At 52.1% G+C, this 12,569-nt stretch overlaps 3 protein-coding genes across 3 annotated transcripts; 2 read left to right on the forward strand and 1 right to left on the reverse strand.

Moving 5' to 3' along the window:
* Positions 1-2,005: 2,005 nt before the first annotated feature.
* CAOG_01511 (serine/threonine-protein kinase 32A) lies at positions 2,006-6,941 on the forward strand. Its single transcript, XM_004364322.2, has 7 exons — positions 2,006-2,310; positions 3,884-3,939; positions 4,664-5,206; positions 5,351-5,458; positions 5,567-5,704; positions 5,822-6,013; positions 6,130-6,941. Exons 1-7 carry the CDS (start codon positions 2,265-2,267, stop codon positions 6,403-6,405), a joined length of 1,359 nt encoding a protein of 452 aa, XP_004364379.2. The 5' UTR covers positions 2,006-2,264; the 3' UTR covers positions 6,406-6,941.
* Positions 6,942-7,055: 114 nt separating this feature from the next.
* CAOG_01512 (hypothetical protein) lies at positions 7,056-8,173 on the forward strand. The gene is made up of 4 exons (XM_004364323.2): positions 7,056-7,111; positions 7,448-7,614; positions 7,765-7,849; positions 8,011-8,173. The coding sequence occupies exons 1-4, from the start codon at positions 7,091-7,093 to the stop codon at positions 8,107-8,109; spliced, it is 372 nt and encodes a 123-aa protein (XP_004364380.1). The 5' UTR covers positions 7,056-7,090; the 3' UTR covers positions 8,110-8,173.
* A 156-nt stretch (positions 8,174-8,329) lies between these two features.
* CAOG_01513 (hypothetical protein) lies at positions 8,330-12,371 on the reverse strand (the record flags this gene model as incomplete). Its single annotated transcript, XM_004364324.2, has 2 exons — positions 8,330-11,577; positions 11,777-12,371. Coding segments are annotated over 2 exons (3,749 nt in total), but the record flags the coding sequence as incomplete, so codon positions are not given.
* Positions 12,372-12,569: the final 198 nt, after the last annotated feature.

A 12,569-nucleotide genomic window follows, 5' to 3' on the forward strand; every position in this document is an offset into this window, starting at 1 on the left:
TCCTTGAAAAGTGCAGTCTCGTTTCACTCTGTACTTGTTCCCCCGAAAGTCTCTGTTCTGCTTTCCTGAAATCTGCCACTCTTCGGACACCCCTGCCTGTACTTGAGTGCGCAGAATCCACTGGACTCGCACGCGCCAACGCGCAATGTGGGGCACGCGTCACAGTACCCGAGTCCGAATCGCCGTCATTCTGGTTGCAGCCTTCTCCCTGGTCATCGGAGCAAGCTGGATCCTGTCTACACCCAGCACCGTCGCCGAGACTCTGGCTACTGCATCTGGGAATGTGCCGGTTGTCTCAGCTGGCCCCGAGCTGGAAGCGGAATCTGCAGCTCCGCCGACGACGCCGCCGACGCCGACAACGCCACCCAGCCCCCAAAGGACCTACAGGGTGTCGACCGGCAACCCAACACCGCCCAAGAACTACACGTACAATGATGTGAGGAACAACCCGGGACTCTTTTGGCTGGAGCGGCATCCGCAAGTGTGCGCAGCATGCACCACCGACGAGCTAACAGCAGAAAACGGCCAACAGAATGTCTCTGCGTGGATCAGTGGTGCAGAGCTTCCGTGCTTTGATGGAATAGCACCGTGGCAGACGGAATTTGAAACGAGCCCCAAATGCTCCTATCGACGGCAACTATCCTGCAGCTCGATTCGGGCAGCCGAGTCCAATTTTGCACAACTCGAGCAGTGCTTGGAGAAAAAGCTCCCTCGGCAATGGCTCTTCTTGGCCGGAGACTCGGTCACACGTCAATACATTGAAACACTGTACAATATGTTGCCGCCATCGGTGATGGTCGAGCTGCCGTTGACACCGCCCCGTCTCGCCAAATACATGCCAGCGCGCCTGACCAAAGACTACCGGTAACCCGCGTTTTCTTTTTTTTTTGTCCCAAGTTGCTGTTGCATGAGCGTTCAACGAATTGTGTCGTGGGCTTTTGCGAGATTCTGATGGGCATGATTTTGGGTTGTGCTCTCTACATGCAGAAATCGAGAGTTTTTGTTATTTGGTCGCTTCCTGCTGACATATGCACTCGTAGGTCAAGTCGGAGAGGTATCCAACTTGAACATTCGCACTTTACTGAACGTGACGAGTGAACGCAAGGATGAACTTCGACAGCTGGGCTCCAGAGCCCCTTTCCCCAGCAATTCTCGAGTGTTTTCGACCCCCGACTTTTTAATGTTCAACACGGGCCTGTGGGACACTCAGACCGGTGTACAAGCTTTTGCCGCAAAACACAGTCAACTGGCTGACATGCTTGAGCAAGAATACCAAATTCCGGCATCACGGCTGGGATTTCGCAGCATCACTCGCGTTGATCCTCTCTTGCCACAACGCGATCCCACTCGAACGTCGTTCCACAACGAGATTCTCCGAGACTTGAATGTTGCTGCGCACGCGGAACTGGTTCTCAAGCGAGGGTGGCACTTTATCGATGCCAGCATCCTCTCAGATCGACATGACTTTGCGCGTGACGGATTTCATCCCGACAACTTTGGGCGCTGCGACATGGTTGACCTGGTATTGGCGTTTCTTTGCAGTGACACTTTCCAGCCAGAGACTGAAGCTTGATCCCCCTTTTCTGCATTTATGGGGAGGAGGGGGGGGAGGCGGCAAATGCTTGGCACGAGCTTGCCGCCATGTTAACTTGCACCCTGAACTTAATTTTTTTTGTAATTTTAGTGATACTCATACAAGTAGTATTAAAGCCTCTTTAATGAGTTTGTTTCACCATCTACTGCACATATCGGATTGTTATAGCCCGAGGTGATCGATTCGTAAATTGGATGCACGATGGTGCCCTCGCCCTTCCCAAATTTGTCACTTCCTCGCGGTGACTCTCCTCGGTCGCCCTTCCCATGACCCTTCCGTTCTCTTTGAAAGGCAATCAACCGCAGCTTGTCTTGAGCACTCTGTTCTTCCGCTTTATTCTTGTTTATCTTTTTCCTTGTTTTTTTTGCGGCATTTTCCAATTGGTTTTTTTCGTTCAGTTCTTTTTTTTTTTTTCTTTTTTTCTTTTTTTTTTCTGGCCGTTCGCGACTCGTCTCTGCGACTGTGCTCAAACCCCACGCAGCTGCCCCGGCCATCTCACCCCCTTTCTGCGTCTTTGATACTTTGCTCTCTCCGAGTGGCGAACCTCCCAGCAAATCCACGGAAACAGCAAGCCATCGACACAAAATCACCGCGTTGGTGGTTTTTTTTTTCTTTCGTTCTTTTCTTTCTCGCCTCTTAATTTGCTTTTATCGGTTCCCAACTTGCCGCCATGGGGTGCATTGCTAGTAAACCACCGATTGACTTCTCTGCAGATGGTAAGCGCCTCTCGCCTCTCTCCCCTTGTCTGTCTGTTTGGTTCTTCCAGGATGTGAGATTGTCGAGCTTTTTTTTTTTTTTTTTTTCTCGTTTGGTTGTTGCTTCTCTCTCCTCTGAATGAGCCAAGTCGCGTAGTGTGTGCGACTCGTCTCGCCCCTCGCCCTCTCATCCTCGTCATCTCCCTTCTGCTGGTTCTTGCGCTCTCCCCTCCACACTCGTTGCCCGCGTCTCTCCCTTCAAGCAGTCTTTGAGAAGGACCCTTTTTTTGCTCTTTTTTTTTTTTCCCGTTGTTTTTTTGCTTTTGCAGCCCTATTTTTTGCTTTTTTTTTTTTCTTCTTCTTTTTTTTTCAAGATTTTTACCGTTGTTGTGCTTGCTTCCTCACTCTCGCCCATGCACCACCGGTGTGGGTGGCTCGCCGTGCACTCAAGCTGGAGCTGTTCAACATCACCAAGTTGATGATTGCTGTGCGATGCCTTGCGTGCGAGTGAACAACATGACAGGGCAACAAAAAAAAAAAGCGCGACTTGGGTTTTTTCTTTTTTTTTTTTTTTTTTTTTTTGTTCTGCCGTCGTAACCGCAGGCTGTCCATGTGTACACCCTTGCATGGGCACGCACTCGCAGTGATTGTTTGCATCTCCCCACAAGTGCCACGGGGTTGTCGACGCGAAGCAACCCAGCGCGCCCCGAGTTACTCGATGAGTTTTTTTCTATTTTGCGCATCCACATCTACGTGACAAAAAAAAATTATTTTTTTTATTTTATTTTTTTACTCCGTGGCTGTGTTGATGGCCGGGTACCTTCGTCTTTGCTGTGTGTCTCTGCTGCGGCCTTGCGCAGATAGAGGGATGAGGGTGCCCAGATTCAGCTGGGCCGCTAGACAGCACAGCCCTGGACCAAAGCGACTGTGGTTGATCCTGGCTGCTTTTTTTTTTTTTTGTTTGGTTGGTTGCGCGGTCGCGTCCTCGCCACCACGGCTGTGTATCCACAGTGGTTGTGCGTGTCACACTCAGGCCTCTGCTTGAGCTCTGCTGTTTGGTGGTGCATTCGAGTATTGACCGTGGCAGCCATGGAGAGGGGGAAAGTTGTCGGTGTGCTGCTCGTTTGCCGCCAAAAAAAAAAAAAAAATCACAACAAATAAATCGACAAACAATTGAATCGATTTTTTATTATTTTTTATTTTTGTTTTTATTTTTTATTTTTGTTTTTATTTTTTATTTTTGTTTTTATTTTGAAAAACGGGCCCAAACCGCAACGAGTTTTGCACTGCCGTGTTGGCGACTCTGCTTGGTTGCTGTTGCTGTTGATGGAGATTTGGGCATTCATGACTGGTTTTCATCATTGCTTTGCGAGATCGTGATGGGGGTCAATTGGCGGGTTGTGATCACAATTTTTTGTGTGTGTGTTTGCGAAATTTTTATTTTTCTTGTTTTTGTTTTTGTTATTGTCCTTGCTTTTGTTTGTTTTTGTTTTTGTTTTTTGGCTCGGGTTTTTTTTTTTTTTTTTTTTTTGTGCGCTCATTTTCTTTTGACTGACTTTTTCCCCCTCTGCTCTTCTCCCTTCCTCGCACACAGTCAACTTTGAGCACTTCAAGCTGCTGCGCTCGGTCGGTCGCGGTGCTTTCGGCAAGGTAACACTGTCAAATCCAACTTTGAATCATTCGGATTATTTTTGGCGCGGACGTTATGGTGGCGATTGGCAAGAGTTCTCGCACTTTCACTTCAGGCGCTCGCGAGGTGCATCGTGAGCATCAGAGGAGACAGAGTAGAGCAAACGGGGAGTGTGTTGGAAACAGCAAAGGAGACAAATGTCTGCGAAACGAATGCCGTTTGGCATCGCCAGAACCATTTCGCAGGTTTTTTTTTTTTTTTGGTCATGCGAAAAAGTTTCACAACAAACAACCAAAACCGCACTCGAAACGGCTCTTCCGATGTCGGCCGTGTGCCAACCACACCAACACACAATTGCGATCATGAACACAAGGAAGATGCTGGATGTGCGGTGGAGAATGGGAGGTGCTGCCAAACACTGAGTCAGTCGTCGAGCGCGACAAATCGCTGTAAGCAGCGGTTTTCTTCGATCGAGCCACACCTCCTCGCATCTAGCAGCGCTGACTCATCCCCCAACCCTGCGGTTGGTTGAACAACGCGACAAATACTGCAAGGATATGAATACCCGGGGTCGATCGTCCAAATCCATCCATGGGGTTTCTGCACTGGGTTGTGGTTGTTTTTGTTGCGACTTGTGTTTTTTTTTTATGTGTGTGTGTTTTTGTTTTTTGTTGTTTTTTTTTTTTTTTTTCGTTGTTGCTTTTCAGTTCTTTGTGCTCAACCCCCCCCCCTCTCCATACGCAGGTCTGCATCGTCCTCAAGCGCGACACAAAGAAGCTGTACGCAATGAAATACATGAACAAGGAAAAGTGCCTACAAAAGCGTGCCATTCGGAACGTTTTCAATGAGCGGAAAATCCTCGAGTCGCTCCAGCACCAGTTCATCGTCAACCTCTGGTTTGCCTTCCAGGACGAGGAAGACCTGTTTTTCGTAGTCGATCTAATGCTTGGCGGAGACCTTCGGTATCACGCACAGCGCTCTGGCGCCTTCTCGGAGGACCGCATTCGGTTGTACACTGCAGAATTGATGATGGCGCTGGTCTACATTCACGACCGAAACATCATCCACCGCGACATCAAGCCAGATAACATTCTTATGGACGAGAACGGCCACGTCCATCTGGCCGACTTTAACGTGGCGGCGTCCATCCGCAAGGGTTCGCTGCTGTATGCCCGAGCGGGCACCAAGCCGTACATGGCGCCTGAAATTCTGAACAAGTCTGGCTATAATCAATCCGCCGACTGGTGGAGTCTTGGCGTGTGCATGTACGAGTTGCTGCGGGGCAAGGTAACTCGAGCTGTTTTTTTGTTTTTGTTTTTTTTTGGGGGGGGGTTTGTTTGGTTTTGTTGTCTCAGGTGGTAGGCATGTGGTCGAGTTGTCCTGTGTCTGACTCGCTTTGGGGGTGTTTTGCTTCCTTTGTCTTTTCTGCAGCATCCCTTCCGAGGCGGCACGACCGAGGAAATGCTCGAAATGATCCAATCGGCGCCGATCAAATACCCCACTACGTGGTCGGAACCGTGCATTTCCTTCCTTTCAGGAGTAAGACGACTCTTTGTGGCTATCAGCGTGGGGAGAATGACTAGGCTTCCAAGGCGATTGACTTTTTTTTTTGTGTGTGTGTGTGTGTGCGCGCCAACTTTGCTGCAGCTTCTCGAACGTGACGTGACAAAGCGCATGACCATCACGTCCGAGAACGTCCAGGAAGTTTTGAAGCATCCTTTCCTTGCGTCCCTGGACTACGATAAGCTGATCAATAAGGAACTTGTGCCGTCCTTTGTCCCAGACGTAAGGAAGCGACCATTGTGTCTTGCATAGTGTTGTTTTTTGTTTGGTTTTCCCCTCGATATTCACTTTTGATTGCCTGTTGTTGTTGTTGTCGTTGTTGCTGTTTGACACGAGTAGAAGGACAAGGTCAACTGTGACGCCATGTACGAGCTCGAGGAAATGATGCTCGAGGACAATCCTCTGCATAAGAAGAAGCAGCGCTTGCAAAAGACAACAATGTCCAAGCAAGAGCAAGCCAAGCGGGAAACCATTGGTGCAGAGTTGCAACGAATTGCGGAGAAATTCACCGTTTACGACCGATCTAAAGTTGTACGTGGCCAGTTTTTTTTTTGTTTTTGGTTGTGGAAGGTTTTGCATTTGCGGCTGTTGCCAATTCTCTCGCTGATCATCGTGTTTGTGTGCGCGTGTTTGATTCTTGCCTCCAGAAATCAACGCCGGATGTCGCGCTTGACACGAATATTGACGACGACGAGATCACTTCCGCATCACCCCGACCACAACGAGCGTCGGGTCTTGCCGTGTTCAGCAACGAGCATGACTCGTCGCACATGTCCGAGGATGAAAACGCTCTTCGAGGCGACTCGGACAGTAGGCGTGTGCGGTCTCAATCGACCGATCCCGACCCACTCGAGCTGCCAACTCGGCTGGTCACTCCTGTTGTGGACGATGGCTCGAGCACCTCATCGCCCATCCAGGCTTGAGTGCATTTCCCTTCCTTTTAGAGCCAGGCTGTTGCGACGAGACCCTGTCCCATCGGGTTTTTTTTTTCTTCTTCTTTCCGCCCTGTTCCCTCTCCCAGAGGCTCGTCGGGGGGGTTTGCAGTTTGACACTTCAAATCCTGCAACAGATTATTGTTTTTTTGTTGTTGTTTTTTTTTTTTTTTTTGGTTTCACTTCAATTTTTTTTTTTGTTGTTGTTGTTTTTTGCTTCCTTTGTTTGTTTGCCTTTCTTTCCCCCAACCCCCCCCCCTCTCGTACTCTTGGCCTTACGTTTTATGGTAATGATTTGGTATCGTCCCACATCCTTGCGCGAGCTAGCATGACTTCCTTCCGGCTGGCCACGGATGAGTTACTTGTCTTTGTTATCGCTCAACTTGAAATTGATTTCCCGCACCCTTCTTTCTTGTTCCATTTGTTGTTTTGTTTTTTCTCGTTTTGTACACTCTTTCTTGGTTTTCTTGCTCGTAAACAAATCGGTTGTCGTGCTTTTGTTCGCTGTACTTGAGTTTCACGCAAACTTTTAACAATGAATGACTGTTGTTTTGAACAAGTTTTTGTTGCTGCGTGTGCTTTTTGTTCGTACAGCCAAGCAACCAAGAGACGGGAAGAGGTTGACTTGACATTTTAATTTCATTCACTCCTTCTTCTGCTTCATAGAATTTTTGCAATGGACGACGAGTTGACCAAGGTACTTTGCGGCTTTCTTTCTTGTCTCTCTCTCTCTCTCTCTCTCTCTCTCTCTCTCTCTCTCTCTCTCTCTGTCTCTCTCTCTCTCCGTCCTTCGCTCGTCTTCTCCACTCTGACCAATGCGATCGACACGTGTTGTTGTTCATCGCACAATTCCATCGATCGCATGTGCTTCCCCCCCCCCCTCCCCTCCAAACGAGAGCGCGCAACAGCAAACAACACGAAACGAAACGAAAACATGCGAGATCTCTTTTGTTCGCTTTTCTATGAAACACTGACTAACCATTGACGTTTTGTCCCCCGCTGTCCTGACTCCCTCTGTCAACTCCATGTAAAGTCCTTCCTCGAGCTGCAGGGCAAGATTGTCGAGACCAACCGCCAGCTGCGTGTTGCGCACGCCCAGGCCGAGGCTGCCGAGCGAGCAGGCGTCCGCGCTTCCCTCACCACCAAGGAGCTTGCACAGCTGACTCCCGAGACCCGCACGTACAAGAGCGTTGGCCGAGCGTACGTTGCTTGTGTTTGGTTTTGTGGTGGTTGTGGGTGGGAGGCCACTGTTGTGCTTGAATGCGACTGCTCGTTTACTCACTTTGCTACCGCCGACTATTGTGCGTGGACTCGATGCGTACCGCCCCCCCCCCGCCTACTATGATGCAGATTCCTCTTCCAACCTGTTCAGCAAGTGCTCGAGGAGCTGGAGAGTGTTGCCGCCAAGAGCAAGGTTGATGTTGTCAAGTTCCAGGTAAACTTGTCAAACGTGTCGTCGTCGTGTTTTTGTGCTCCTATAGGCTATAGGCTGTGGTGATGTCGGGGTCGAGCACAATGAGCGTAGAAGATTGTTCGATCACGTCGCAAGAAGTCTATTCTCACCATCGTTGTTTCTATCGGTCCATCCACGCGCAGAAATCGGCCAGCTACCACGAACGCTCCCTCAAAGACTACGAGGCACAGATGCGCGAAACTGTCGCAGCATTGCAAAAGAACCAAATGGCCAAGAAGTGATTTCCGTCAGATTGTGTTGCCAAGCCTTTCGTTTCAAACAAACATTACAGTGTAATTCCTGCCATTTCTTTCACTCGTTGTTTTTTCCGGTTGTTCTGCGGAGGACAAGTCTTCTTATCATGACGCCGATGTTACAAACTCGAGACAGTGGCTCCCTCTTATTCTCCATAATCGCCAGCTTTGAAGGAAAAACAATAACAACACCGAACGGAAAATGAAAACTGATTTTAATCAATGAAAAACACCCAAAATCAAACGCATCACACTAACTGAAACGATAACGCAGCAAGAGGTTGCCTCGGCCTCGCGTTGCCTCAAGTCACTTTCAGGAAACACGGCTTGCACATACGCTTTGGCAGCGGATTTCCGGGAATGGCGGCAAAGTTGTTGGAGCAGCCGTGGCAGAAAATCAACCCGCACAAGCGGCAGTGATGCCGCCGAACGAACAGGGTGAAGCGATCGCCGCATAGAGTACAGCTGGCAGATTGGTCGTCACGCACCCAGTGCTTGTGACGCTGGTGCTGTGAAATGCCGAGATGCAGCGGGTCTGATTCTGCAGACTCGGCAAGATCGCCACTGTTGCCCGCGCTGGACAATGTTGATGCTTGCGAGTTGGCAGAAATATACGAAGCTGTTGATGTCGCAGACATGGCTGATGGCGGGCGGAAGAGAATTTCATCTCCGGGCGAAAGCGAAGCCCGGACCGTCGAGTCGCGCTGTCCTGGCTGCTGCTGCTGCTGTTGTTGTTGTTGCTGCTGCTGTTGTTGTTGTTGTTGGAGTTGATGGCGTTGGCGAATGCGAATCTGTTGCTTGGCCAGGACGACAAGATTCTGGTAGTAATACCGATTGACAAGCCGCACCTCGACGCTCGTCCAATTAGACTGTCGGAAGACGTCGGAGCCGGACTTGAGAATCGCCTCGGGTGAGGCTGGATTCGTGGGTTGGTACATGAAGGGCAGAGACTCCTCTCCAAATCCCGTGAGCGACGAGTGGGAAACTGGGCCGGACACGCTGCCAGTCGTTCCGGCCGATTGCACCGTCCCTTCGTCCCAGAACGTGCGACGAATAAACTCAAAGGCGCCTTTGCAACGCAGCCAGACATACGGCTCGCGCTCTCGTCGAGGGCACAGCATGCAGATGGAAATGGCGCTGTTTTGCAAGTAGACGAGGCCGATGCGTGCCTCGACAGTGCTGTCAGCGACGTGCCCGTACAGCACGCCAGTGCCCTGGTAGTCAGGAACCGTGTTGCCGGGGACGTCGAAATCAACGGGCGCCTTGACCCACGCGATCATGGGAATTTCGTCGTTCAAGGTGGAGGAGGATGTTGTGGAACCAGCACGCGATCGCGAATTGCTCGCACGAGACGTGGTGCCCGACGACGACGTGCCAGACGCGGCAGCCGCCTGAAGTGCAGCCGCAAAGTCTTTCGGCACAAAGTCTTTCCCTGCGCTCACGGGCATGAACAGGCTGGGGAGACTGCGATCGCAGACAAAGCCGCTGGTTTGCAGCTCCAAGATCGATTCTGCCACAAGCGTGTTCAATGTTGTCTGAGGGTAGTGCTTGAAGCTGGTGGCCTTGACAAGAATGTACGCAGACAGCACGCCAGGCTCGAGGCACAACTGAAGATGCATGGCAGAGGTGCCGGCAGGAACGCGAGACGCCACATCAAACTGCCAAGTGGTGGGGTATCGGAATCCAAACTGTGGCCGTTCTCGCTGCACTGGCGGAGTTACATACTGGACAATCGACTCGCTGGAGACCTGCCGCAAGAACGCCGCGTCGCTCGTGGCGATGGACGACGTGTTGAGCGCGTTGGACGCCGTGGACATGGAATTGGACAGCGCGGCAGAAGAGGCAAACGGGGGCGGCGAAACAGCACGCTGGATGGCCTGTGCAGTCGACTCTTGGAAGGAGTCTTGTTGCGAAGCGTGCGCTGCAGCTGTCTGTGGCTGGCCCCGCTTTGAGGGAGACGCGGGGGTCGACGTTGACGAGGAGGTCTGAAGCATGGCTGGCATCAATGGCGAGGAGGTGACCAGGTTGGAAAGCGTGGTGCTGTTGGCGTTCGCGCCTTGGGACGAAGGAGCAGACGTGATGGCCAGCCCGATCGAGGACTCCATCGTGAGCTGAAGCGAGCCGCAAGCAAGGGCAAGGTCCCGCTTAAAGTCGTCCCAGTCTGTCCGCGCACACACACCGCAAGCCATAACCAGCCAAGGGCCGACTGCAAATGTAATCATCCGCACGAGAAGCGTTTCTTCATCAATGGCATCGTCGGCGGCCAGTGTAGCTGCGTCGGGGACCAGTGGCGAAACACGACCGTTGCTTGCAGAGTGACTCTGGTGTTTTCGTCGCCCAGAGTTGCTACTCGTGGAGCCGCGCCGCTTGTTGACGGTGGGTGACGTGGGCGGCGAAGCCCAGAACGATGTGGAATAATCGTCCACGGCCATGACATCGACCAGCAGTCGGCCAAACTCTCGCCCAGTATCCCACCATTGCAGCTGGCGCACGCCGTACCCAGCAGCATCAAGGTAGGTCTGAGCCAAATCAGCAGCGTTGACGGGAAAGGGAGTGCGGACAGCATGAACTTCAAAGCGCACGTTGGCGTCATTCTGCAAGGGTTCGCGCAAGGCCGAGTTGCGCTCTTCCAGCGGGACGTCGCTAAACGAACTGGTGTGGTGCCGCGGGCTCTGTGTGTTTTGGTTTTCGCGCGGTGACGGCTGCGGGTTGCTGTAGGAGGTGAATCCGACCGTAATACCAAATTTCTCTGGAATCGCGTTGTTATTGTTGTGATTGAGTCTGCCTTGGTTGTTACGATTGTTGGAACGCATAGTGTCGTGGAAGGAGCTCATGCTGGGCGTCGTGGGTCGACTGTTGGACACGGTGTTGCTTGCGCCGAAAGCGCTGGGCGGCAAGTAGGCAAAATCGCCGTCGCCTTCCCCATACTGTTGGATTCTGCTTGTGGCAAGGTTGCCTGCTGCCGAAAGAAGCGAATCCATCGAGTGCGATCGCGAGATTGACGGGGTTGCCATGTTGCTGTGCTCGAGGCTCGCAAACGCTGCAGAGAGCGCGTCTGCCTCGGCGCCGTTCGCTGGCTGCTGCAATCCGAGCGTTGGCGACATTGGCCGCGATGCAGAAGGCGACAGCATTGCAGAGGACGCTGTGCCTGCGAACGTGCTGCGCGTGTTGGGTGATTGGAGCTCGTTCTGAAGCGCCACGGCACTCGCGGCGGCAGCAGCGGCGGCAGCATCGTTCTGCTGCGCGATGGCGGCAGCGCGACGCTTGGCAGCCGCAGCGAGCGTCGCCTGAGAGCGCTTGACGGGTGTGGTTGGTATGAACAGACACAAGCACTGCGGAACGGGCATCCCATGGCGCGTCAACCACGGCAGCGCAGGAGCGAACAGCGTCGACGCGAATGGCGGCGGCGGCGTTGCAATCTTCCACGACCGCGGCAGGACAGTCTTGAAGCTCAATCTAACAACACACATAACAAACAAGAATAGAATGGTGATCCAAAGCCACAACAATGTGAGTTGAACGCGTCACAGAGGCCCAATCAATGATCACGAGCGACGATCTCAGAGCCAAGCAAGCGGGGGGGTTGTCTTCCACTGCTGAATCGGTCTTGCTATATATATATATATATGTGTGTGTGTGTGTGTGTGTGTGCTACCTTGCGAGCTCGGTCGGGACGCAGTGGACGACGCGGTGGGTGCGTGGCGAGCACCAGCGCTGAGTGCTGGACACGATGGGACTGAGCGCGCCCATGCCCGTTGCAGCAGTGCGCAGAGCCGGGACGGGCGACGCAGCAATGTTGGCAGCACTGAGGATTGTAGTAGTAGTAGTAGGAGTAGTGGTTGAAGTGGGAGTGGCGGTCGTAGCAGGAGTCGACGCAGTGTTGGCATGGACAGGCGCGCCCGAGTGCGACGGTGATGAAGAGGACGGCGGCATGGTCGCTGGGACGCCAACACTCGACGACGACGACGACGACGCGACGCCTGCGACCCCAGTGAACGACGACGACGATGATGACAGTGCTGAGGATGATGACGGTGGCAACGTGGCGGCTGTCGTCGCTGCGGGGATTGTCGGGACGGCGGATGCAGCTGACGACGGAACGGCGGCCGTGACAGTGGGCTGCTTGCGAGGCGATCTCAGCAACGATGATGCTGATGATGATAATGATGATGATGCTGATGATGACGACGGCGGCGGCGGCGGCAGAGTCTCATCGAGCTCGGACGCGTCGTCCGACGCAGTCATCATGGTTGCAAAGGAAAAAAAAAAAAAAGAGTGAAAAGATGAAAAAAAAAAAAAAAAAAACTCAGAGCAAAAGAAGGACAATGAATGGAATGGATGAATGGATCAATGGATAAAAGGATGAATGGGTGGATTGGCGTATGACGAGATTTGGTGAAGCGAATGTTGCTGGTTGAAACAAAGTATGTGTTACGACCTTACCCGGA

Source organism: Capsaspora owczarzaki (genome assembly GCF_000151315.2).
Source record: "Capsaspora owczarzaki ATCC 30864 unplaced genomic scaffold supercont2.2, whole genome shotgun sequence".
NCBI classification, from domain to species: domain Eukaryota; class Filasterea; order Ministeriida; family Capsasporidae; genus Capsaspora; species Capsaspora owczarzaki.

Excerpts from the sequence above, each read along its gene's own strand:
- CAOG_01512 (XM_004364323.2), top strand. The coding sequence starts at position 7,091 with ATGGACGACGAGTTGACCAAG. Across the intron at positions 7,112-7,447 it reads TGGACGACGAGTTGACCAAG|TCCTTCCTCGAGCTGCAGGG; the intron begins GTACTTTGCGGC and ends CTCCATGTAAAG. Across the intron at positions 7,615-7,764 it reads TACAAGAGCGTTGGCCGAGC|ATTCCTCTTCCAACCTGTTC; the intron begins GTACGTTGCTTG and ends ACTATGATGCAG.
- CAOG_01511 (XM_004364322.2), top strand. The coding sequence starts at position 2,265 with ATGGGGTGCATTGCTAGTAAACCACCGATTGACTTCTCTGCAGATG. Across the intron at positions 2,311-3,883 it reads GATTGACTTCTCTGCAGATG|TCAACTTTGAGCACTTCAAG; the intron begins GTAAGCGCCTCT and ends CCTCGCACACAG. Across the intron at positions 5,705-5,821 it reads TGCCGTCCTTTGTCCCAGAC|AAGGACAAGGTCAACTGTGA; the intron begins GTAAGGAAGCGA and ends TGACACGAGTAG.